The following is a 23,973-nucleotide window of genomic DNA, read 5'->3' as shown; positions in this document are numbered from 1 at the left end:
CCCTTCTAGGAGCCCTCTAAACTACCAACCCACTCAGATACAATTAGTGCTCAGAAAGTAAGGACATCTGCTTGGCCAGCCAGGACAGGCTGTACATACCCGTGCAAGGTGTCTGTGCTTCTTTGATACCCTCTGGTTTTTTGGCTTAACAGACAGTTTGTGCTTGGCGGCACTGTTGTCCAGGCGAGCAATGGCCAGGGGGATGGCATCTAGGTTGACACTTTCAATGGTGCCAGCAGAGGAGAGATGCCTCTTTGGCCGAGATGGTTTAACTGGAGCAACCTAGGGTGGACATTAAAATATCAAGTCAGTGGGGATCAGAAGACAGTCTGCAGGGAATCGTAGAATGATGGCACTTGTTCTATCCCATGCTTTTTGCCCTGTCTGGTCCAAGGAATACAGGAAAGTAGAGGGGGATCATGGTATGCAGGGAAATGAGAACTGATCCTGGAATCAAGATGAAGTTGAATATTTGTTCTGCCAATGACTACTTGTATTAACTTGTAAATGTCATTTAACCAATTAAGCCCCATGTTTCCTACTTGGAATGATAAGGGGATTAGGTAAGATCAGGATTTGGCGAATTACATCCAGGGAGCCAAATCTTGCAGGCAGCCTATTTGTCCTTGGCTGCTTTTGGGTTATAAGGGCACACATAAGTGGCTACATAGTTATAAACGTATGGCCCACAGAGCCTAAAGTATTCAGCAGTTTGCTGACCCCTGGACTGTATCATCACTACGCAAATAACGCAGTAACTCTTAAGTAAAAGCCTTACCCATTACTTCAGACACTGTGTGTATATGCTTCATCTCTCACACAGGACTTTAGTTCTGCAAAAGCAGGGAATGTTTCTCTTTTTAAAACTCTCTATATTCCTTTACACCTAAGTAGCAAATCTCATTCAATAAGTGTTCAATAAATATTAATTGAAGGAATGAACAATAAAATGTAATATCTATGATGAGCATATGAAATTTCTAATAAGCAAAAATGCTTTAGCGCAGTCACTCCCATGTCAGGGTTCTGAGCGACCAAAAGGATAAAAGAAAGATGGCCCCGGTGAATGAACCAAGGGAAAAGTGTGCCACATAGGCGAGAGCAGTTCTCCCAAGGATGAAGCACTGAATAGCCTGCAGCTCTGCTATTCAGATGAAATCATTAGGGTAACACAGTTTCAGAACCTCAAATGTACAGATTTAGAATGGTCAGAGAGGCCAGGTCTCAGCCTGAACCCAGAGGCCACAGTGGTAAGATGGCCAGAAGCCAGCCCTGAATCTACAGCGCATCTATAGGCAAGCAGCAAAGAAAGGGCTCCTGGCCAGACAATGCAAGTGAGCGGCAGATGGCGCGCACAACCCTATCTGCCTACATCAGCAGGTCCATAGGACCCGAGGGCAGCATTAGACACGGCCAGGGTTCATCTGTTAGATGGAGCTTGTGCTTTGAGAGTCGAATCAATGAGGTTTAGCTGAAGGGTTTGCATTTTGCAATTACTTTCCATATTTGTGCATGAAAGATAAGAGACTGAGCTAGCTCCATGAGCAGAATGGATGCCCAGTAAATATTAATTTATAATAAGCAGAGAAGTATGGAAAAATAATCCCAGCCTTTGGTCTTCTAGTTTTCATTTATTTATGGTTACCTTTATAATAAGTGTCAAATTCTGAACTATTGTTGAAAAGAGATGAATTAAACATTTATTTCCACTCTTTAATAAATGCATGAATGAAAGGAGTTAAAGCCAAATGTGACAGATTGAAAATGCAGATAAGTGCTTGAAGCTGAGATTTAAATGCATTGCCTCCTTTCAGAGTTATTCCAGCTGGGTTTCTTTATTGACTGAATGGTGGGTGCACTGTCTCAAGCCATCTCTTCCGAAGACTTGGGACAGATCCCACTCACTGTACTGTCTGCCAGATATTGGGAAGATGCCTGGTACCTGTGCTGATATAAAGTTCTCACAGGGGCAGACAAGCTTCTACAAGAGAGGTGCACAAGAGTTTCCAAGGGGTTCCCTAGATTTTTACAGGTAAAATCTTAGGCTTAAAAGGATTGTAAAAAAACTTTAAAACAAAAACAAAAAAGTTAAAAGAAAAATTAACTTTTTTGGGGGGGTGGAGGTGGTGGGGAAGAGGGGAAAAGAGTTCCTTAGTGACTTGGGTTCCTGTAGATGCTCTGGAATGCCTTTTTCAATGGCTTAATGGTCTCTTGAAATATATGATACATTTAGGAAAACAACCAACCTCAAAGAGTCTAAACACAGGCATGCTGGGAGTGGGGCTATTCTTCAGAGCAGGTTTAGTTCTAGCAGTTGCACTGCCACAGAAATAGATGATCCAACGTCTACCACTGCCACACGGTTGCATTTTGAGGGAACATAAATGTATGGATGCAAGATTTATGAATGGAAAAATGAGGCAATTAGCAGGTTGCAAAGAAAAGGAAAAATAGAAGTAAAAGTAAGGAAGTTAAATAAATAGGTTCAAATCATATTACCTTCCCCTCCATTTCACTTCTGGCTCCAGGTAGATTCAAAGGGCTCAGAGAACTTGGCGTATCACCCGACTGGAACAACAAAGAGAGCACTCAAGTCCAACCTTGGAACAGGAAGGTCTGATTCACTCTGGCAAACAGCCAGAAACTATCCTTGCCTGGGCAGAGCCGCATCCCCCACATCCCCTCCCCCAAAGGTGCAGCCTACTTCAAAGAGCCAGTAGGAGTCATGGCAGGGACTTTGCTGATGTCCAGTCTCCACAAGGACTACCTGAGGCACCGAGTGGGCATGGTCCTTCTCCTGAGGGACAGTTTCCCCTCTGGGCAGTCTCCCATCTCAGCCTTTGACATGCTTCTCCATTGCCTGAGAGAATCTGAGATGCTGCTCCATGTCCACCTTGCCTGGGCACGGGGCTGCACACTGCCTCCAAACTCAGTACCTTCCACTTTGCTGGGTGCCTCCCACACCCTCCCCCTACCAGAACTCTCACCGCTAACCAATGAGCAAGAGGGAAAGAAAGCCAAACGCAGAGGGCTGAGCTGAGAAGGTGAGAGAGCAGGAAAGAGGTGAAAAAACACGAGGGAAACCTAAGAAAAAAGCTGAGGATTCACAGCCAGCCACCTTGGCAAGCCCATGGAATGTACAGCACATCATCTGCAATCGGCATCTCTCTGATGGCATGCTATAATTTCTACCTTATATCACCATTTTTGACAAAAAGGCCTTTTTCCTTCTAGAGCAACAATGTCTGTTTGGCCTCCCTCAGTCCATTCTCTACGCTCTTACCCAGAAGTGTCTTTATAAAACGTAAATCGGATCATATCACTGCCCTGATTAAAACTAATCTTAATGGCTGGTGGTGAGGACAGCACAACACTGTGAGTTCAGTGGGATTAATCAATCCCACTGAAACATATGTTGTTGAGATGGGAAAGTTTATGCTGTAAATATGTTTCCACAATTAAAAATAAAAGAGAAATCAAAGATACAATGACAATTAAATGCAATACATAATCCTGGATTGGATCTAATAATGGAGGAGAAAGGGCCCAGAAGGACATTATTGGGATATAGCAAAAAAAAAAAAAAAACTGGCATAGAAGTCTGTAAGTTTTATAACAGTGCAAAATTCCCTGAACTTGATAACTATACTTAAGGTGATAACGTAAGTCAATATCCTTGTTCTTAGGAAATGCACAGTGAAGTAATAAGTGTTCAAGGGGCACGATATGCAAAACCTACTCTCAAGTGTTTAGAAAATTGATAAACAGTAAACAGAAAGATGGATGGTGGACTGATAGGTAAATAGAATGATACGGCAAATGTGGCAAAATGTTAAAAGGCGGTGCAACGGTGACTCTGTGGCAGAATTCTCACCTGCCATACTGGAGACCTGGGTTCGATTCCTGGTGCCTGCCCATGCAAAATAATAATAATAATAAAATAAAATAAATTTAAAAAGTGGGTGGATCTGGGTATCTAGATGGAGGTGGGGGTATGATGGAATTTGGGTATGAGTATAGTATTATTTTTACAACTATCCTGTATGTTTGAAATTATTTCAAAGAAGTTAAAAAATAACACAAAATTTAACAAAATCTGATTTAAAAAAACCCACTCAGAAGCCTTCTAGTACCTTTGGAGTAGAATTCACACCCTTCCCATGGTTTCCATGGCCTGGTCTCACTGTCATACTCCCCTGTCTGCTTGTACCCCACCGCCTGTTTTCTGCTCTTCTTTCAGGACAACTCAGTCCCACCTCAGGGCCTTTGCACCTGCCCTTGCCTCTGCCTGGAACGCTCTCCCCCAGGTCTGCTCATGGCTGCTTTGACCTCCTTATCAAAAGAAGCTTAACCTCTCCCCAACCAAGTTACTCACTTTTCCATTATCCTGCTTTATTGTCCATACAGGATTTCTCTTGATCTGAAATCCTTGTTTTCATCCATTTGTTGACTTGTTTGTAGTCTGAATCCCCTCTTACTAGAATGTAAACTACATGTAGCCAGGTCTTTGTCTTACTCTGTGCCTAACACCCACATCTGAATAGTGCCTGTTGAAGGAACGATCCTCCTTTTTCTTCTGGGCCAAAGCGCCTTGCACTGATTTGGTCATCAGTAATGTTGAGGACATTCCCTGTGGTCCTCAGGGATTCCCTGCAGCAAGGCAAAGGGTTGCTGAAGCTGCCTAGCCTTGGAGAGGTTGGGGAGAGCATCTTTAGACCAAGCTGGAGGGAAGGTCCACCTCCTCTGTTCACCCACCACACCAAGGTATCAGCATGTGTGGTGCTCACAACCATCAGAGGCAAGGCCAGAGCCAGGCAGAGACAGGCCACAGGGGAGGTCTGTCCTCATTCACTGCCCTCTGCAAATCACTTATCTTTCTTTCCACTTTCATGATATATTAGCTGATAACAAGCATGGCTTTTACTGTGGGCATGCCATTTAATAAAACCCAGGGTAATTTCAGACACTCTGATAAGCAGAGCAGAGAAAATATATTTTTTATTTTTTTTAAATGATTTAAAGACCCAATGCCTCACCTAGCGCATTCCTTACTCTACCTATTAGGAGGACCCTTGTTCCTTTTTCCACAGAAGCCTGAATGGTGCCACTTGTGCTGCTGGAAGGACACTTGCTTCAGGACAGGCTGAGAGTGTTTTCCTTTAAATGCCAAGAGACCAAATTAGTATAGGGCAGTGCTGAAATATCACCATCTGTCCAGACTAAGGAGTCTTTGAGCTGGCCTGTTTGATATGTTTTGTGTCATTGAGCCCCTCCCAACTTCTTTCTTTTCTCATTTCCCATTAAGTTAGCCCAATACATCAAAAATTATTCAGTGCTATACGAATAGGTAAGATACAGTTTGTCCTCAAGGAACTGAAAGTTTAGAAATGGAGAGAAAACAGACATGTGCAGGGCATGGATATGTAAAAGTGCTAAAGTTGTACAACGAAGGCATAGAACAGATAATGCAGCTCACGGGGGAGGCCAGGCTCTTGAAGGAAAACTGAAGACCCTGGGAAGAGTATGTGCAAAGGGCCATGTCACCTCTTTCTCTATGCCCCCCGCCCCCCGCCCCAAAGAATCAAACTGGGGAGGAACACTCTGCCTTCCAGTCCTGAAAAGCTTCCCCCACCTTATTCACCCCACTGGATGCCCCTGTCCCCTGCCAACGTTCTCCACCGGCTTTATTAGCAATCGGGTCATTCCCTGGAGACTTACTTTGTTCTCAGTGTCTGAGAGGACAATATCCTGCTGAGTCACAATTTCCATGGGACTGGTTAGGAACAGATCCTCTTCCAGGCTTGCCTCTCCACTGTCTGCCTTCTTCATGGGAATGGCACTGGGTAGTGGCTGCCCAAACTTAATGTTCTTGCCCAACTGTTGCTGGAGAGAAACAAGTGAAAGACATTTTGAAAGCAGTGAAACAGTCCGCAATAACCACAACCAGGTTCCCCAGCATATCTGGAAGGCACTGAGGTGTATTCTGTACACAACTGATTTCTAGATCAAACACCATGCTAGTAAATATCACAAAGGAGTCTTGTGATACGTTAATCTGTTTTCTAGCTTCTTTTCTTTGTCTTTCATTCCTTTGAGCCATGAGCTTTGACATCCAGCCACCTTGCTCATGGAGATGTCAACATTCTCCAGTGGGTAAAGAGATCACAGTTTTGGAACCAAAAATTAAGATATATATTATGACAAAATTTTTTGTTTAGCCTATACTTTCAGTTATGTAAAAAGTCTTTTGAAAAGCACAAAAATTTATAGAATACGGTTACATTAAACACTGGAACCACTGGAGAAAATGACCCTCTGGTTGCTGCAACAAGGGGCCTCTCAGGCCCCTATTGGACTTATTTCTCTTGAATATTTGTACTTTGACAACTTTCCTCAACAGCTTTTAGCTTGAGACTCCTCCCAGAGAGAGTCCTTGTTCTCCTTCTTGGACTCTGATCTCTCTGGGCCCAAGAAAATCAGGCTCTGTCACAGTGGGTGTCACTGCCAAGGTGCTGGTAGTCAGTAGAGAAAGGAAAGGAGCAATCCTGTGCTGACACTAGACTTTCTCCCTGCCTTGCAGCAGCTACCCACTGTGAAACAAGAGACAGAAGGAACCAAGCAGGGAAGGGACAAAGATATGGATAGGAAAAAAGGGAGAAGGAAGCATCTGGAAACATAGCTCAAAGGATAGGGGAAAGGAAGCAGAAAAACAAGGGGTAAAAATTAGGAAGATAAGAAATGCTATTTGAAATCACAGGCCAGATTAGAAAAGGGTAAAAAAGTATTTTTCTGAAGAAAAGACTATAAATAGAACAGCTAAGGGAGAAGGGGCAAAATATTTAATGGACTGTGATAGAGAAAATAAATGAGATTCAAGAAGGAAAAAGAAGAGCGGCACAGTAATCTGAAAGACGACCAAGCATATTCACAGTCATACAAACTGCTGCCTTTGTCTTGATCAGAGTTTCTCAACCTGGACACTCCTGATGTTCTGGGCTAGATAATTCTCTGTTGGGGGCGGGGGAGGGCACTGGCCCCTGTGTTGTAGGATGTTTGGCAGCGTCCCCGACCTCTACCCACTAGATGCCAGAAGCAACTCCCCTTCCCCCCGTTCTGACAACCAAACTGTCTCCAGACATTGCCCAATGTCCTGGAGCGGGGGTGGTGGTGTAAAATCGCCCCCGGTTGGGAACTACTGATCTGGATCCAGGTACTTGGGCTTCATAGTCCTTTTATAGTTGGAAAAAGAGAGAGAGAGAATATATTTTCCGGTATTTGTCTTTAATCTGGCTAATATTTAATCCCAAAGAGCTACAAAGAGCCTTAGTAACCATTTAGTTCAACCCCGTCATTTGACAATAAAAAAAAACCAGAGGTTCAGTGAGAAGAGGCAACTGGTCCAAGCTTGTATAGAAAAAACATGAGTGTCCCCCAAAGAACTTGAACCCAGGTCTTCCAAAACCACATTCGGCATTCTCTCTCCACTGTACGCCACTGGTTCTCATAAATTTGGCATTATACTTCCTTCGAACAGGGGCAGAAATAAAGAGGTGGTGCAAACATTTTTAATGCCTTACTTAGTTCCCAGGCAGAGGAGTCCCTTGAGGAAAATGCCCCCTCTCCCTTTGAACTCAGTGGAACCAAGTCCACCCACTTCTGCCCAGCTGCCCCTCAACCTTGCGTGGTGGACAGTGAGACTGCAGAGACACGCAGGACAGGAGCCCCTCCGTGCACCCGCGGGCACCGCAGCATGCCAGGTCACGAGCACAGGAAGGCAAGGTCTTGTTATGGGTCTGCCGGGGTTCCAGCCTGAGCCCGGCTGCCCCTGCACCAGGGGAAGGAGCACACATCAAAGCCTGTGTTCAGCCAGAGAAGTACAGCTGGAGCAGCCTAGGAGGGTTGCAGGGAGAAGTCTGAAAAAGGATGACTTCTGAGAACAAAGCCTCGCAGGAAGCGGCAGTTAGTACCTACTCTAAGCAAATCCATAAGCAAGCACAGTTAGGACAGCGGATGGAATAAGACAAGAGGACATGGGTAACAAACTCACAGGCCCATCTCACTGCTGCCATGTGGGAGGGGGACGGGAACCACCGCAGAAGAGGTGGGAATGGTGCCGGTGTCCCTGCAGGAAGCCTTCCCAGGAATTCCCGCAGGGACTTCCAGCCCCGCCTTTGGTTTATTCATCCCTTCTCTAGGACACTGTTCTAAACTCTCTTGGACCCCAGACTTCCTGTGGTCAGGGTCTGCCATTTGCCAACACTCCTGAATGACTGACACGAGGGTATTTCTTCTAATTCCAAGCGTTAAGAATCATTCTTCAATCATTTCCAAGAAACTGGCCTAATCCTCCAATGCCATTTAATTGGGATTTTCACTACCGGGACAAAAAAAAAAGAATGAATATGCTGCTACTTTAGTTCATTAGGGCCCTTTTTAGAATAGAGATATGGGTCCATCCTAATGATTAAGAGATAAAAAAAGAATACAACAAAATAAACTCTAAAGATGGGATGACTATCGTGGCTGCCAATAGAAAGAAAAGAAAAAATAGAAAAATAAAAAGAAGAATAGGAAACTTAAGGTACATGGAATAAAGCTGGGAAATGGGGTGGGCCATGGTGGCTCAGCAGGTAAGAATGCTTGCCTGCCATGCCCGAGGACCTGTGTTCGAATCCCGGTGCCTGCCCATGTATTAAAAAAAAAAAAACCTGGGAAATGGGTAATGTTAAGAAATGAGGCAAATTGAGAGGAGAGGGCAGGAGACAGAGGAAATGCTTAGGAAGAAAACAGAGAAGGGGTCAGAAGAGGCAGTTATAATAGACAGCAGGAGGCGGTGGAGGGGAGCGTAGAGCGGGATGTGTTTATAAAAGCGCTGATTCATGTCACAGAAACATTAATCAATAAAAAGAAACAGAATGAAAATGTGATTCTTAGTAAAGGAGCTAATTTAAAATCTGCCCAGAGAAAATAAATTTGGGCTGGAGGTCAGAGAGCTTAGGAAGAAGAACTAAAATGGAGGGGAGGATGGCCCCCAGGTCATCAAAGAAAGGATGGCCATGGTTTAGGAATGGGGCAGCAGTCAGACGAAGGACTCTTCCCTCACACAGCTATCTGGGGTCAGACAGTGAACCCAGGCCAGGGCAGGAGCTGGGGTCCAACATGGCCATGGTGACCGATGGGCAGATACTGAGGACACACTCATTCCTACACGCTCTCTCTCCCCTGCAGTAACCTACTCCAAAAGCTACCTCCAGCTGACCCAAAGACTGGGCTGCTGGTAAGTGAAAGTTATTTTATGCTGTTATTTGCCAGTATAGGACTCTCAGATTTTTCTCTGAACCCATTTATGTGCACATTCATCAGTTCCATAACATTCTAAAGATTGTTTTGGAATGGGTTGCTTCGGGTTTCAGTAACTCTGCTGGTGCATACTCATGTCCAAAACCAATGTATAATTAATTTAATGTAGACATCAATACTCAAATATCTAGAGAATGAGTGATTCCTAAGAATCCTTTTATTCATTACAGAAAGACCAGGAGGTATAACAACAAGAATTAATTAGGGGTCAGAGAGGTATGGGTTCAAATCGTCACTATGGTGGGTACTATTAATAATAGTGTGTTCTTAAGAAATTTAACCTCTGATCTCCATCTGTAAAAACAGGGTTGTTGTATTTATTAAAAGAGCGCATGTTAGAAAAAAAATAAGACTGAGCTTTCGTGATATTTCATGTGATTTGCTGCTAAAACCTATTTGGCAACCTCAGGTATTCCGTGATTATGTAGAGATGTAGCCTATTGTTGCTTTAATTCCCGCCCATTATCCAGGCATTGTCATGAAAGGACGGTGTGCCAACAATCAGTGCAGACCAGACTGTTAAAAGGAGCTTGCCCTTATGTTTTGGGAGAGATAAACAGCCACTCCTCTCGCCTTTGTGTTTAATACTCATGGGCCTTTTCTTTGTACACATTGCAATTATAACTCTATCCTCGGAGTCAGGGTTGTTTGCGACTTGAATGGAGTTACTGTTGAACTGGAATGTGAGCTAAAGGGAATTATATTTTATTCATTCAAATTGGGCCATTTTGTTATAATATGGAATTCTGGAGAATGATGTTATAGGAATGCACATCCATATTTATGAGGATTTTTCTTTGTGGTGTGGAAATTTCTAGCACATCATATTCTGCAGCTTCCACACTGCCAGTGTTCAGATTTTCCCAGATTTATATCGCTATTCTTCAGACCACGTCTGCAAGAATTAAGCTGAAAAAAAAAAAGTTGCTGTCGTCTTGAACACACTACAGATATTCTCATAGTTCAAACACATTTTAAAACAAGAAAAAAGAAGAGGTATACTGATTCGAACACATCTGCTCTATGAAGAAGTTGCCAACAGCAGATATTTATTCTTTGTGTCTTGAGACAGCTGCTGGAGGTGCCAAAATCCTCAAATGTATGACCATGGCATTTTTAAGCGAAATCCAGCGATTCCCAAGAATCTTTTAATTCATTACAGAAAGACCAGGAAGTATAACAACAAGAATTAATTAGGGGTCAGAGAGGTATGGATTCAAATCCTCACTATGTTGGGTACTATTAATAATAGTGTGTCCTTAAGACACTAGCCACCCAGGGTGGAGGTTTCTCTCTTAAACCAAATAGTCCAGTGACAGCATAAATAAGCTAAGCATTCCCTGGCCAAGGAGTGGTGCAATTCTAAAAATTACCTCCAGGTGTAGACTATGGCCTGAGATTTATTATCAGTTGGTACATACCTCACAGCCTGGTCTGATCTCAAATAAACAGGGACGCTCCCTAATCCGTGCTTCTGGGCAGCTGTAGGCAATGTTAAATTCATTCCAATCCAAATGCAACAGTGGAAAGCTTATAAAGCTATCTGTGCTATGGCATGTGAAAAGTGGTCTCTTATGGATGGCAGATTTTAAGAACTAGAGGGCTCTTCAGGTCATCACATTTAGATGGGGGCCAAGGGGTTCGAAGAAGTCAAATGACTTCACCCACGGCCACCCAGCCAGGTGGTGGCAGAGGCCTGGGGCGTTCCTTTCATTTCACCAGGCTAACATGCTCATCCAAATGGGCTCTGTCCTACCGGTCACTTATGTAGAGAGCCCTCAAAAAGGACACCGGTGTTGTTCAGGTCCTTATAACAAAATATCAAAATGTGTTCTCACCATGAACATGTACTATTTTTAGACTGAGGGAAAAAATAAGTAATTTTCCTTTTAGAAAGTTTAATCATTTGCCACACAAATATTGGCAGGTGGTAGACTCACTTTCTTTAGGCAAGTGTAGGCTTAATTCAGTATTCAGTTATACTTACTCTACTCAGGACAAAAACATTTGCCTTGGGTGCCACACAATTTTAAATGAGGATGAATGAGCGCGGACACTAGAGGGCAACCTTTCCAAATGCAGTCATCACTGATGCTTTTTCTGTGAATTTCCAGGGTTGGGATGTTTCTTTAGCCACAGAGAAAAATGGCTCCTTTTTTTTTTTTTTTTTTTAAATGGCATTCCAACCGAAATCTCATTTCAAAAGAATGTCGTAATAATGGTAGCTAATCAGCTTGCCAGGGCATTTACTGTCAAATAGGCATTGTCTATTATTCTTCTTTCTTTCTTTTAAGTCAACATACACACATAGACAAAGACAGTTCTAGACATAAAAAACATACATGCCTCTGATGTCATCCAACTCTCTCATTCCATGCTGAAGCCTACGAGGGGGTGGTCTTTAATGTTTTATGTGCTTACTAAACATCAACACTAGCAGAATGCTGTCAGGGAAAATGCAAAGCATTCATGCAAGTTAATAAAGTTACTACTGTTTCTATGACTTACCAGGAACATACTGCTTAGTCGACTGAAAAATAAAGCACAGTCTTTTGGGGATGATACAGTTATATCTTAAGTCACTCCAAAAATCACATTTTCTATGATAATGGTCCCCATTTTCCTCTTCAAAGAGCAAGGCATTTTATTATATATCTTTAAGAATATAACGGAGCTAGAAGGAAATTTGTGAATCCATGTGGCAGAATGCAATGTTAAGCAGCCCACACTTGACTATACATCGTTAAAGTGAGAGAACCCAAACTGGAGAAGTATTCTGCTTTTCTCACATTTTTCTTCCTGTGTTAATAGAATTGTTGCTTCAGGGAATTTGGTCAAGCTTTACATTTATTAATTTTGAAATTAGATTCCTTAAAATTGTGCCTTACCACTAACAGAAATATCGGCAACTTATAAATTTTTACTGAGTTTCTGTATTTTCAATGTTGGAAAATTATATATTTCAGACCGTTCCAACTCTACTTCTTTGAGTGGAAGTAGCTTACCGTCTAGTGTCACAGGGCAGATATTAACATTTAAGACAATGGACAATCTTATTTTTAAAGATCTCCTAGAAAGCCCTCTTAACACATGGCTTTTTGTGTGTGTGTGGAGTGAAATCTGTAAGTTTTCCTCATAGAAAGAGGATATATTATGTACCAGGGGTTTAAACCTTCTTAAGAACAATATTCCCAGGAATCAAAGGATTTCAAGAAGGAAAAGTAAGGAGAAGTTGGTCAGGTGCTTCAGCTACCACCTCCTTCCCTCTTCTCCAACCTATGAGAAGTGGCAGCTTGCTTCTTCTTCAGTCTATAAAGCTTGACGGCACAAACTTTTACAATTACCAAGAAATGCTGGAATTTGAGGGATGTGCCTGGGTTGGTTCTGTGGGCAGGACTAGTGGGGTTCCAGGGTGTTGCTGACTTCCCTATTTGCCATATGTTATATTCAACTAAATATGTGCAGATTATGGAACCAAACACAGCTCACAATTTACATAGCTAATGCAGTAGAAACATGAGTATTTTTTAAAAATAGAAAATTTTCTTTGAATGCAATGCTTCATTGTATGAGGAGAGCTATTCAGCCAACTGTTACTTTTTCGGTGTTATTCTTTCTTTCCGTCCTTCATTTATTCATCCATTGTTGTGGACTTACAGACATGGAAATCTGTAAACCAAAGCTCTCAGTTCATAATCTCGATAGCCTCCTTAACATTCCCATCTCAGGGAAGTGCTTGCTGGTTTAGGCACCTTTTGAGGGTGAGTGAATTTTGCCAAGCAATTGTACAAACCAGTGTAGTCAGATCCTAAGCTTCTTGGTTCTTCTTGTTTTCTTAGACTCCCCATTATTCCAATCATAGTTAGTGGAAAATTTATTTTATTGTGTTTTCATTATTAAGGAGTTAACCACTTGAGTTTGTTTTATATGTAGGAAAACTGCCTAGTCCTGCAGGGTGAATAAAGAGTTCAAGAGCTTTGCAGTATTCTGTTCAGACAAGGTGGCTCAGGGGAGCCAGGAGAATTGAGAGTCTCTCCATTCATTGTTCAATTAACAAAACCTGGAAAGTGAATGCTTGCTGTGCAAATTCTCAGTTGACAGTGGACCCTGTATACAGGAAATGTGTTAGGAACTCTTTCCTCCCATCAAAGTCCTGCAGCTTCTGTTGGGCACTTGTTCACATGATGCCCAGTTAAAGATGAAGGCATGATTTGAGAGAAAAGGCAAGAGGTGTTATGCAGGTTGATACAATGGTAACAATGTACCTCTCGCTGGTGGACAGAAGGCTTCCGGAGAACCGAGTTAGGTTGAAGAAAGCAAAAATTCTCACCAGGAGCTACTCTCAGATCTCCAATCTTTTACTCAAGACCAATCTAGGGATTTTTCCCCTTCCTCTAGAGCAGGGCCCCTTCCTATAACACTGCCCTTCCAAACTCAAGCTGTCTTACCTGAAGAATTTTGACTTTGCCCAGGATGTTGTCTTGTGACATTGCTTGAACTGTCTGCTCACTTTCTGTTCCCCCATCAGGGATAAATATACTGTCATGAGAAAACGCCCGAGTTCCCATAGTATGGTTGAAGGACCTGGAATGCAAATCATTTGCTTCATTTTATTAGGATGATAAAATTTCTTTTGGCAATTCAGTTTCTTGTTCTTCCTGATTTTAGGGACGCCACCCACATTCTCTGTCTCATTCGGAAAGCATTGTGTCCTTTTCTGCAGGGAGGTCAGCCAAGCAGTTGGGTAGACGAAAGGGAATATTTCCATAAAAATAAGGAAACATGTCTCTCCTACAACCCTGGTTCAGAACCACTCACTGACAAAATTCAAAAGACAGTTATTTATTTGTAGAAGACCCAGGACCAAAGGCATTGCAGAAAATTTTAATTGGTAGAGTCTTTCTTCAGACGAACTGTCACTATTGGTTTTATACTGGTAGTCGTGTCCACCAGCATCTATTAAGTAACATGCAGAGCTCAAACATCACAAGAATTGTTTCATTCAGGTTACAATCAAATTGGAATAAAATATATACTTCTAAAATATGGACTAGAAGAAGACTGGAATTGCTGATGTGGACTATAAAAGCAATATGAATTTGGAGAAAAGCAGGGAAACTTGTGTTAGGCCAATTCTGATGGGCTTCATGTATAGTGGGCACCTTATATAGATGGCAGATACCCAGCAAAAGGCACTCATCAGTTGAAGGACTGGACTTCAAGGAAGCCTGGACTTCTAGCTGACAATGATGTATTAGTAGGATGAACTCCAAGAACTGCAGAAAGAAATCAGCAGAAGCAAGCTGTTCCTTACTTGATCTTGGAAAGTAACTTATCTCTGAGAAAGAATACAGATTGTTTTTCTTACTCTTCTCAGGGGGAAAGCAGAATTCAACATCCTCTCTAAAGTGAAGCAGGTACAGTTCCATGTTGCCAGGCAGACAAGACAACATTCTTGGGGGTGAGAGAACACCATTTCTCCCTTCTCTCTTCCAAGAAAAGGGCTCTAACTGGAAGCTTTATCAGTGACCTAATGCATGTGAAAACAGCCAGCCCTCGGAGGAAGTGGCCTCCAGCTGGTGCCTCTGAACATAATCAGAGGAATGCAGCAGGCTAGGTCCTGGGGCAGCTGTACTTGGTGTCTGTCCAAGTCTAGGCCTAGTTGGGAAGACTGATTACCAAACTATATCATCTATTCTGCCAAAATTACAGGCAGCATGGTTTAGAAAATAAGGCTTGGATTTGGGCCTCCTGGCAGTGTGATCTTAGGCAACAGTAAATACTGATAACTGATACTTACAGTGATGAAAATGCAGTGTCAGGGTTTCATTTTCATTATTTCATTTAATCCTCATCACCATGCTATGAAGTGGTATTACTATCCTCCTATTAACAGGTGAAACTCAGGGGGGTAAAGTAACTTTATCTAAAGTCATGCAAATGGAAAGAGTAGAGTGGGAAACAACTCAGAAATGTTGAATACAATCCCATGCCAGCCAGCTGAAGCTTTTTAAAGCCGTGGGAAGTCTTAGAGTATTCCCCCCTGCCATGAACAAAACGTATGGTAGGTCATCAGGAGAAGAAGGCAGGGAGCAAGTACCATGTGGGCTGGAACATGGGGAGGTTGAAGACACTAAATACATACAATGAGTGAGTCTTAGTCTTTTGTTAGAGAACATAGGACACCACATAGCAGCAACCAGCTTTATGAGATACAAGGGATTTGTTGTTTTAGGTAATATGAGAGGAAATTAAATATAGGTGATTATCTCTGTGATCTACATTACAAAATGAATGTTTATTTTCACAAGAGAATTGATACCCTGTGCTACATTGCTCCCATAAAGCCCCAAACCTCCTGAGTCTTAGTTTCCTGATCTGTAAAATGGAGCTAATTCACTTCCCTTATTTGAGTCACAAGGCTTTTGTGAGGCTAAAATTGGGTTATGGAGACAAAAGAACCCTGGATCCTACCACAGGTCAAGGTATCTTCTTCTTGTGACTAGGGCCATGAACAACCGAATAGTCAATCTTATACCCTTACAGTTCAAATCCCATTGCTGAGAAGAAACACACACAGGTCAGAGATAAGGTAGGGGCTATGGTCAGGGGATGCTGGACACAAAGAGGGCTCTAACCATTCTGGGGTTTTACAAATGGGAACATATAATAGCCTGGGATGGTTAGGTTCATGTGTCCAAGTAATGTTGGGTAACGATGTCCAGCTGTCTGGTCAAGCAAGCACTGGTTGGTCTGTTACTGCAAGGACATTTGGTATACTTAAAGCATCAGTAAGTTGATTGCATTTATGGCTGATTACATCTACAATCAACTAAGGATAGTGTGTCTTGGGCAATGAGAGACATTTCATCGAAAGTCAGATGAAGGGCAGTGATGACTTCAGTAGTCAAAAGAGAGATTTTTTTTTCCAATCTACTAAATTTATTTTGACATTTGTTCCCCCTGTTATTTATTTATTTTTAATCCGTATATTTACTCATCTGTCCATAAGGGAGATAAAAGAAGCATCAGACACAAGGTTTTCACAATCACGCAGTCACATTGCAAAAGCTATATCATTACACAATCATCTTCAAGAAACATGGTTACTGGAACGCAGTTCTACATTTTCAGGCAGTTCCCTCCAGCCTCTCTGTTACACCTTAACTGAAAAGCTGATATCTATTTAATGCATAAGAATAACCTCCAGGATAACCTCTTGACTTGGTTTGGAATTTCTCAGCCACCTACACTTTACTTTGTCTCATTTCTCTCTTCCACCTTTTGGTAGAGAAGGTTTCCTCAATCCCTTGATGTTGAGTTCCAGCTCATTCTAGGATTTCTGTCCTACGTTGCCATAAAGGTCCACACCCCTGGGAGTCATGTCCCAGGTAGCGGGGGGAGGGCAGTGAGTTTGCCTGTTGTGTTGGCTGAGAGAGAGGCTACATCTGAGCAACAAAAGAGGTTCTCTTGGGGGTGACTCTTAGGCCTAATTTTAAGTAGGTTTGGCCTATCCTTTGTGGGGTTAAGTTTCATATGAACAACCCCCAAGATTGGGGGCTCAGTTTATTGCTTTTGTTGTCCCCACTGCTTGTGAGAATATCAAGAATTCTCCATTTGGAGAAGTTGATTTTTCCCCCTTTCTCACCATTCCTCCAAGGGGACTTTGCAAATACTTTTTTATTCACTGTTCAAATCCTTCTGGAATTTATTGAGGCATAAGTCTGGACAAACTACAAAATCTCATGCCCTATTCAAGGTTCCATGTACTTATGGTATTCAATTAAGCTGTCCACATAAATTATAATAGGAAATGCACTAGTCAAAATGTAAATTTTATAAACATTTTTTGCTTTAGTCTCACACATAAGTTAAAGTCTTAAAATATTAATTACCATCTGTTTTCAACACCCTGCATTATTGACATTTCTTTGTTCTTCCTCATGCAAAACATATTTAAATTTGTACATTTAGTCACTATCATTATACATTCCAGGCATTCCTAGATTATACCATCTCAGTCTTTATCGTATATCTTTCCCAGAAGAGAGAATTTTCATCTCTACTTCAGCCAGCCAGGTTCTCCTGGGGAATTCAATGAAAACCTTCAGTGGAGCTGCCAGCTTGCAGACTACCCTATGGAATTTGGACTTGTGCATCCTCAGAGTTAAGTGAGACGCTTTTATAAAATCTCATAATATTTACAGATCTCTCCTGTTGGTTCTGTTTTCCTAAGAACCCTAAGTGACACATACCCTACATCTAATCTCTCTGATAAATTCAGGTTATTTTACAATTCAAAACTATCACCCAAATGTAGAAGAAAATAAAGGAAAGTTGGTCCAACCATTTATAGACTTTGTTTTCTAAAATGTTGAGTGATTCCATATTTCCCCAATATAGTGGTCAGATCTAGCTAATAAAGGCCAAACCCAGAAGGATGAAAAAGTTTCTATTTCTTCTACATAGCATTCTATCCCAAAGGTCATCCAGATAATCATCCTCAGGGCAGAGCCGATTAACGGAGAAACATGTGTAAAATTAGGGTCACTAATGTTTGCTGTCAGCCAGTACTCAGGTTATGCGCAATAAGGAAGAGGGAATGATGGGGGTGAGGGAAGGGCATTGAGAAAGTTGTCTTAGAAAAAGTTTCACTAAGAGGGGATAACTGATGGTTACCAATTCAAGAGGCAAACCATATACAAGAATATCCTTCCTACTTGTCAGCTGCTGATCTCGACAAAGGCTCTACTGATCTCCACAAAGGTGATCCTGAGTCACTCAGAGAAAGCTGAGTGAGTCCCGCTGAGTTTATTATAAGGCAAGTGAGTGTGGTACAAAATATTTCTGTTAGATAAAATAAAATAGCTGCCTGCTCTTGGCTTTTTGGAAAGGGAATGACCCTTTCCAAGAAATGACAGGGAATTTCCAAAAGACAAAACAATTGGTCACAGGAATGGGGCCTTCTGAGACCCGATAAAATTGCATTTTGAGCAACAGTGGACACTCAGTAATAAGCCAGTTTCAGTTCTGTAGAGATAGCCTATCAAAATGGATAAGTATGTCATACTAATCAACATACACCTGTTCCCCGTTGGGTAAGATCGTTCCATGTAACAAGAAACTTAAATGTCAACCAAGTAACTTCCCACTTGGAAATCCTCTAAGTGTCTTTATAAACAGCTGTGACCAGATGGCTATAGAGCCTTTCACTCCCACTCCTACCATTTGAGAGCTCCCTGCTCGAACAGTTTCTATTTCAATAAGCCCGCTGCTCTGATTATATTGGTGACTTTGTGTCATTTGACATTTCTACTAAATATGATTAATTTTTTTAAAAGTTTACTTCTTCAAGGTGTAGCCTTGACCTCATTATTGGGTTTTTTGTTTTTTCTTTTAACCTGGAATCTACAGATGGGCCTCAGGAGTCTATGAATTACTGAAAATTGAATGTAAAAATGTAATTTCAAAATGCATTTTTATCTAGGGTGAACACCATAACTGCGTCATATTCTCAAGTGGCCTGTGAAACCACACTCTGTCCCTCCTTGACACTCTGCCTGCCCGATCCAGGTTCACCTGAATATGCTATGAAATAAACTTTCCATCCAAAGTTCTGGAATCAGCAGACCTAATATTCTCTGTCTACACTTCTCTCCAGTATTCCTGGCTATGATTCAGATGGGAGAAGAGGTAACTAATCGGCGTGGTGTTTTTGTAAATGGGTTATATACATACACACCTCACAAATATTCATTCAAACATCTCACAAATATTGATTCAAACACCTATGTCCCCATGCGCAAGTCCATCTTAGTTACTTAATAGAGGTTTAGAGTTTTACTAATTTCTCACATCTGTGTGTCAGAGTACAACAGTTCCACTTCGGCTTCTAAAGTCAATCTTGACAGAGGCATGAAGTTTATCATCTATTTTTTCCAGGTAGGATAGGTCTTGGCGCTCTTCCGTGTTGCCCCATGTGCTGGTTTGAAAGGATGTAAGTCCCCTAGAAAAGTCATGTTTTAATCAAAATTCCATTTTGTAACGGCAGAATAATCCCTATTCAATACTGTATGTTTGAATCTGTAATTAGATCATCTCCCTAGAGATATGATTTAATCAAGAGTGATTGTTAAACTGGATTAGGTGACGACATGTCTCCACCCATTTGGGTGGGTCTTGATAAGTTTCTGGAGTCCTATAAAAGAGGAAACATTTTGGAGAATGAAGGAGATTCGGAGAGAGCAGAGAATGCTGCAGCAACACGAAGCAAAGAGTCCACAAGCCAGCGACCTTTGGAAATGAAGAAGGAAAATGCCCCCTGGGGAGCTTCATGAAACCGGAAGCCAGGAGAGAAGAAGCTAGCAGACAACACAGTGTTTGCCATGTGCCCTTCCAGATGAGAGAGAAACTCTTGACTGTGCTCGCCAGGTGCCCTTCCACTTGAGAGAGATACCTGGAACTTCATCGGCCTTCTTGAACCAAGGTATCTTTTCCTGGATGCCTTAGATTGGACATTTCTATAGACTTGTTTTAGTTGGGACATTTTCTTGGCCTTAGAACTATAAACTAGCAACTCATTAAGTTCCCCTTTTTAAAAGCCATTCCGTTTCTGGTATATTGCATTCTGGCAGCTAGCAAACTAGAACACCCCAAATGTTCCTTGCTGTCAATGAAAACTTGATGTCCACCCCCCAACACTTCCAGATGATCGTACTGAAAAATAGGTAAAATAGTAATAATAACAGGTAAAAGTAGCAGTAAATATTCTAATTGTGGTAGTCATGGTGGTACTATTAACACTAGCTAAATTTTATTGGGCATTTGCTATGTATCTTGCAATCCTGCATGTGTGCTAACCTTTAAAATGTAATATTGAAACCCTATGAGGAAGGCACTATTATTAAGCACACTTTTATATAGATAAGAAAACTAAGGCTCGGAGACAGTGAGCCAGTTGTCATAAATTAGGTGTAATAATAAATTAATGTCAATCTGTTTCTGGCCTAGGCTTCATTGGTCTACTAATCCTTTCTTTTTTAGATTTTAGATTTACAGATAATTTTCAAAGATAGTTCCCATATGCCCACCACCCAGTTCCTCCTATTCTTATCATCATATTAGTATGATACATTTGGAACAATTAATGAACCAATATTGATAAATTATTAACTAATGTTCAAACTTTATTCATATTTCCTTAGCTTTTACCTAATGTCTTTTTCTGTTCTAGGATTCCATCCAGGATAACACATTGCATTTAGTTGTCAGAAATGTCTCCTTGGCTCCTCTTGGCTGTGACAGTTTCTCAGACTTTCCTTGGTTTTGATGATCCTGAGAGTTTTGAAGAGTACAAGCCTGGTGTTTTGTAGAATGTCCCTCAATTGGGATTTTCTGATGTTTTCCTCAGGATTAGACTGGGGATATGGGTTTTGAGGAGGAAGACCACAAAGGAAAAGTCCCATTTTCATCGCACCATATCATAAGACCCCTACCATCAACATGACTTACCACTGTTAACTTTGATCACCCAGGAAAGGTAGTATTTGTCAGTTTTCTCCACTGTGAAGTTACTTTTTCCTCCTTTCCAGATTGTGCTCTTTGTGAGGACATCACTATGTGCAGAAGTTGTACTATGCCTCTTTGAAGGTGGAGCATCTACATAAGTTATTTGAAATTCTTCTGCATAGGAGATTTATCTCTTATTTCCCATTTATTCAATTATTTATTTCTATCAGTAGGACATTTGTTTTATACTTTGGGCTATAATCCAATGCCACTTTTATTTCATTGCTCAAATTGTTTCACTTTTGGCCATTCAGAGCTCTTTCTGTTTGCATTCAATACACTCCATCATTATGGATTTTTTTGTTTGTTTGTTTGTTTGTTTGTTTAGCACTATCTTACTTTCTGGCAATACAAGATGCTCTTGTAAATTTCCTGGCCCAGTTCTAGAATCAGCCCTTTTCCCAAGCAGTCTTGGTTCCTTTTACTAGAGAATGATATTAGAATCCAAGATCTGGCTGCTATGTCTGGCAATTATTCCACAGTATTAACTATTCCAGTTTTTTAAATGAGCCTTGATATCTAGTAGTTTAAGTTCTTCAGCTATTTCCTTTAAGATGGCTATTCTTATTCTTTTGCATTTCTACACAGATTTTAGAACTACCTTGCCAATTTGCACACACATACACACACAAGCATACTACTGGGATTATTTTTGTGATTGCACTGGATCTTTAGCTAAATTTTGGGATAATTATTATTTTTACAATATTGATGCTGTCCATTGCAGGAACATTGGGCATCCCTTCATTTATTTAGACTATCATTAATTTCCTTCAATAACGTTTTGTAGTTTTATGTGAAGGTCTTAGGCATATTTTGCTAGATTTATTCCTACATATTTTGTTCCTGAATCTACTGTAAATGGTATAGTTCAAAATTTTTATTTTCTAATTGTTTATTGGTGGAATATAAACATAAAATTGATATCTGTAAACTAATATGTAATGAGAGACTTTGTTCAATTTATTTAATAATTATAATAATCTGAAAATCTGTTTCTTTTGGATGCTCTATGTATAAAAATCAAGTTGTCTACAACAAAAGACATTTTTATTTCTTCATTTTCAATCTTACATCTTTTAACTTTTCTTAGCCCTGCTGCATTAGCTAGAATCTTCAGACAAAAGTAAATAGAATTGATAATGGATATGTTCTAAAACTAAGGAAGAAATCACTCAATATTTCACCATTAAGTATGATGTTAACTATAGGATTTTTATAGATATGCTTATATTAATACTTATTTGAAAAGAGAGACAATCTATCTTTTACTTTTAGCTACCTTTAATATTTTTCTCTGTCTTTGGTTTTTAGCAGTTTTATTCTGATGTGGTTAGATATGAATTTCTTTTAGTTTATCCAGCTTGGGGTACATAGTAATTCTTAAATCTGTGTCTGGTATCTTTTATCAGTTTTGGAAATTCTTGACCATTATAATTTCATATATTGCTTCTGCCTCATTTTTCCTCTAATACCCCTCTGCTCCTCCAATGTTAGATCCTTTTACCATGAATCATATGTCTTTTATGTTCTTTTCTGTGTCTGCCATTCTTTTTGCTTAATATGATTCAGTTTGGATTTTTGTATGGACCTAGCTTCCAGGTTGCAATTCTCTTTTTAGCTGTGTCCAACTGCTATTAAAACCATCTATTGAGTTCTTAATTTCAATAGTATTTTTCAGAACTAGAATTTCCATTTGACTATTTTTAATAGATTCCAGTTCCTTGGTGAAATTCTCCACCTTGTCAACTATTGTATTAGCTAGGGTTCTCTAGAGAAACAGAATCAGCAGGAAATATCTGTAGATATAAAATCTATAAAAGTGTCTCATGTAACCATGGGAACATAGAGTCCAAAATCCGTAGGGCTGGCTGTGAAGCTGACGACTCCGAAGAAGGGTCTGGATGAATTCCACAGGAGAGGCTCGCCTGCCAAAGCATAAAGAGAAACTGTCTTTTCTGAATCCTCTTTAAAAGCTATCTGGTGATTAGACTAAGTGTCACTCATTGCAGAAGGCACCCCCCTTGACTGATTACAAATGCAATCAGCTGTGGATGCAGCCAACATGACCATGATTTAATTCTATAAAATGTCCTCACAGGACTGTGTTAGTTAGATTCAGTTGTCAACTTGGCCAGGTGAGCATACCTAGTTCTGTTGCTGTGGCCACAAGCCAATGGTATGTGAACCTCATCTGTTGCTAATTACATCTGCAGTGGGCTAGGAGGCGTGTCTGCTGCAATGAGTGACATTTGACTTAATTGGCTGGTGCTTAAATGAGAGAACGCAATGTAGCACAGCTAAGCAGCTCGGCATTCCTCATCCAGCACTAGCAGCTCAGCCCAGGCCTTTGGAGATGCAGAAAGAAGTCACCCCGAGGAAACTTGTTGGAACCCAGGGGCCTGGAGAGAAGACCAGCAGAGACCATCTTGTGCCTTCCACGTAAGAAAGAACCTCAGTGGAAAGTTAGCTGCCTTTCCTCTGAAGAACCAACAAAATAAATCCCCTTTTATTAAAAGCTAATCCGTCTCTGGTGTGTTGCATTCCAGCAGCTAGCAAACTAGTACACAGGACTAAAGCAAAAAATGTTTATTTGGTACAAAATTTATATTTTGACTAGTGCATTTCCTTATATAACTTATGTAGACAGCTTAATTGAACATCATAAGTACATGGAACCTTGAGTAGGACATGAGATTTTGTTGGTTTGTCCAGAGTGATGCCCCAATAAATCCAAGAGTGATTTGAACAGTGAATAAAAATGTATTTGCAAAGTTCCTTTGGGGGAATAGTCAGAAAGGGGGAAAATTCAACTTCCCCAAGTTGAATTCTTGATATTCTCACAAGCAGTGTGGACAACCAAAGCTGTAGGCTTAGCCCTCAATCTTGGGGTTTGTTCATATGAAACTTAACTCCACAAAGGATAGGTCAAGCCTACTTAAAATTAGGCCTAAGAGTCACCCCCAGGAGAACCTCTTTTGTTGCTCAGATGTGGCCTCTTTCTCCAGCCAACACAACAAGCAAACTCACCACCCTCCCCCTGTC

The 23,973-nt window shown here is 41.0% G+C and overlaps 1 protein-coding gene across 4 annotated transcripts in view; it reads right to left on the bottom strand.

Annotated features, from left to right (window-relative positions):
• The window catches only part of CRACD (capping protein inhibiting regulator of actin dynamics), a 337,455-nt gene that overhangs the window by 43,845 nt on the left and 269,637 nt on the right, over positions 1 to 23,973 (bottom strand). For 3 of the 4 annotated variants that reach the window (XM_077136935.1, XM_077136938.1, XM_077136936.1), the window contains 4 exons: positions 13,809 to 13,944; positions 5,719 to 5,883; positions 2,500 to 2,568; positions 100 to 282 (listed from right to left, as the gene is read on the bottom strand). In XM_077136935.1, coding sequence (XP_076993050.1) covers positions 100 to 282; positions 2,500 to 2,568; positions 5,719 to 5,883; positions 13,809 to 13,944 — 553 coding nt within the window. The remainder of the gene's footprint in view (positions 1 to 99; positions 283 to 2,499; positions 2,569 to 5,718; positions 5,884 to 13,808; positions 13,945 to 23,973) is intronic. The other variant, XM_077136939.1, reaches the window with a different exon arrangement.

Source organism: Tamandua tetradactyla, chromosome 19 (assembly GCF_023851605.1).
Source record: "Tamandua tetradactyla isolate mTamTet1 chromosome 19, mTamTet1.pri, whole genome shotgun sequence".
In the NCBI taxonomy this organism is placed as follows: domain Eukaryota; kingdom Metazoa; phylum Chordata; class Mammalia; order Pilosa; family Myrmecophagidae; genus Tamandua; species Tamandua tetradactyla.
Note: the sequence above shows the minus strand (reverse complement) of the source record. Positions and strands in the feature narration are given on the sequence as shown.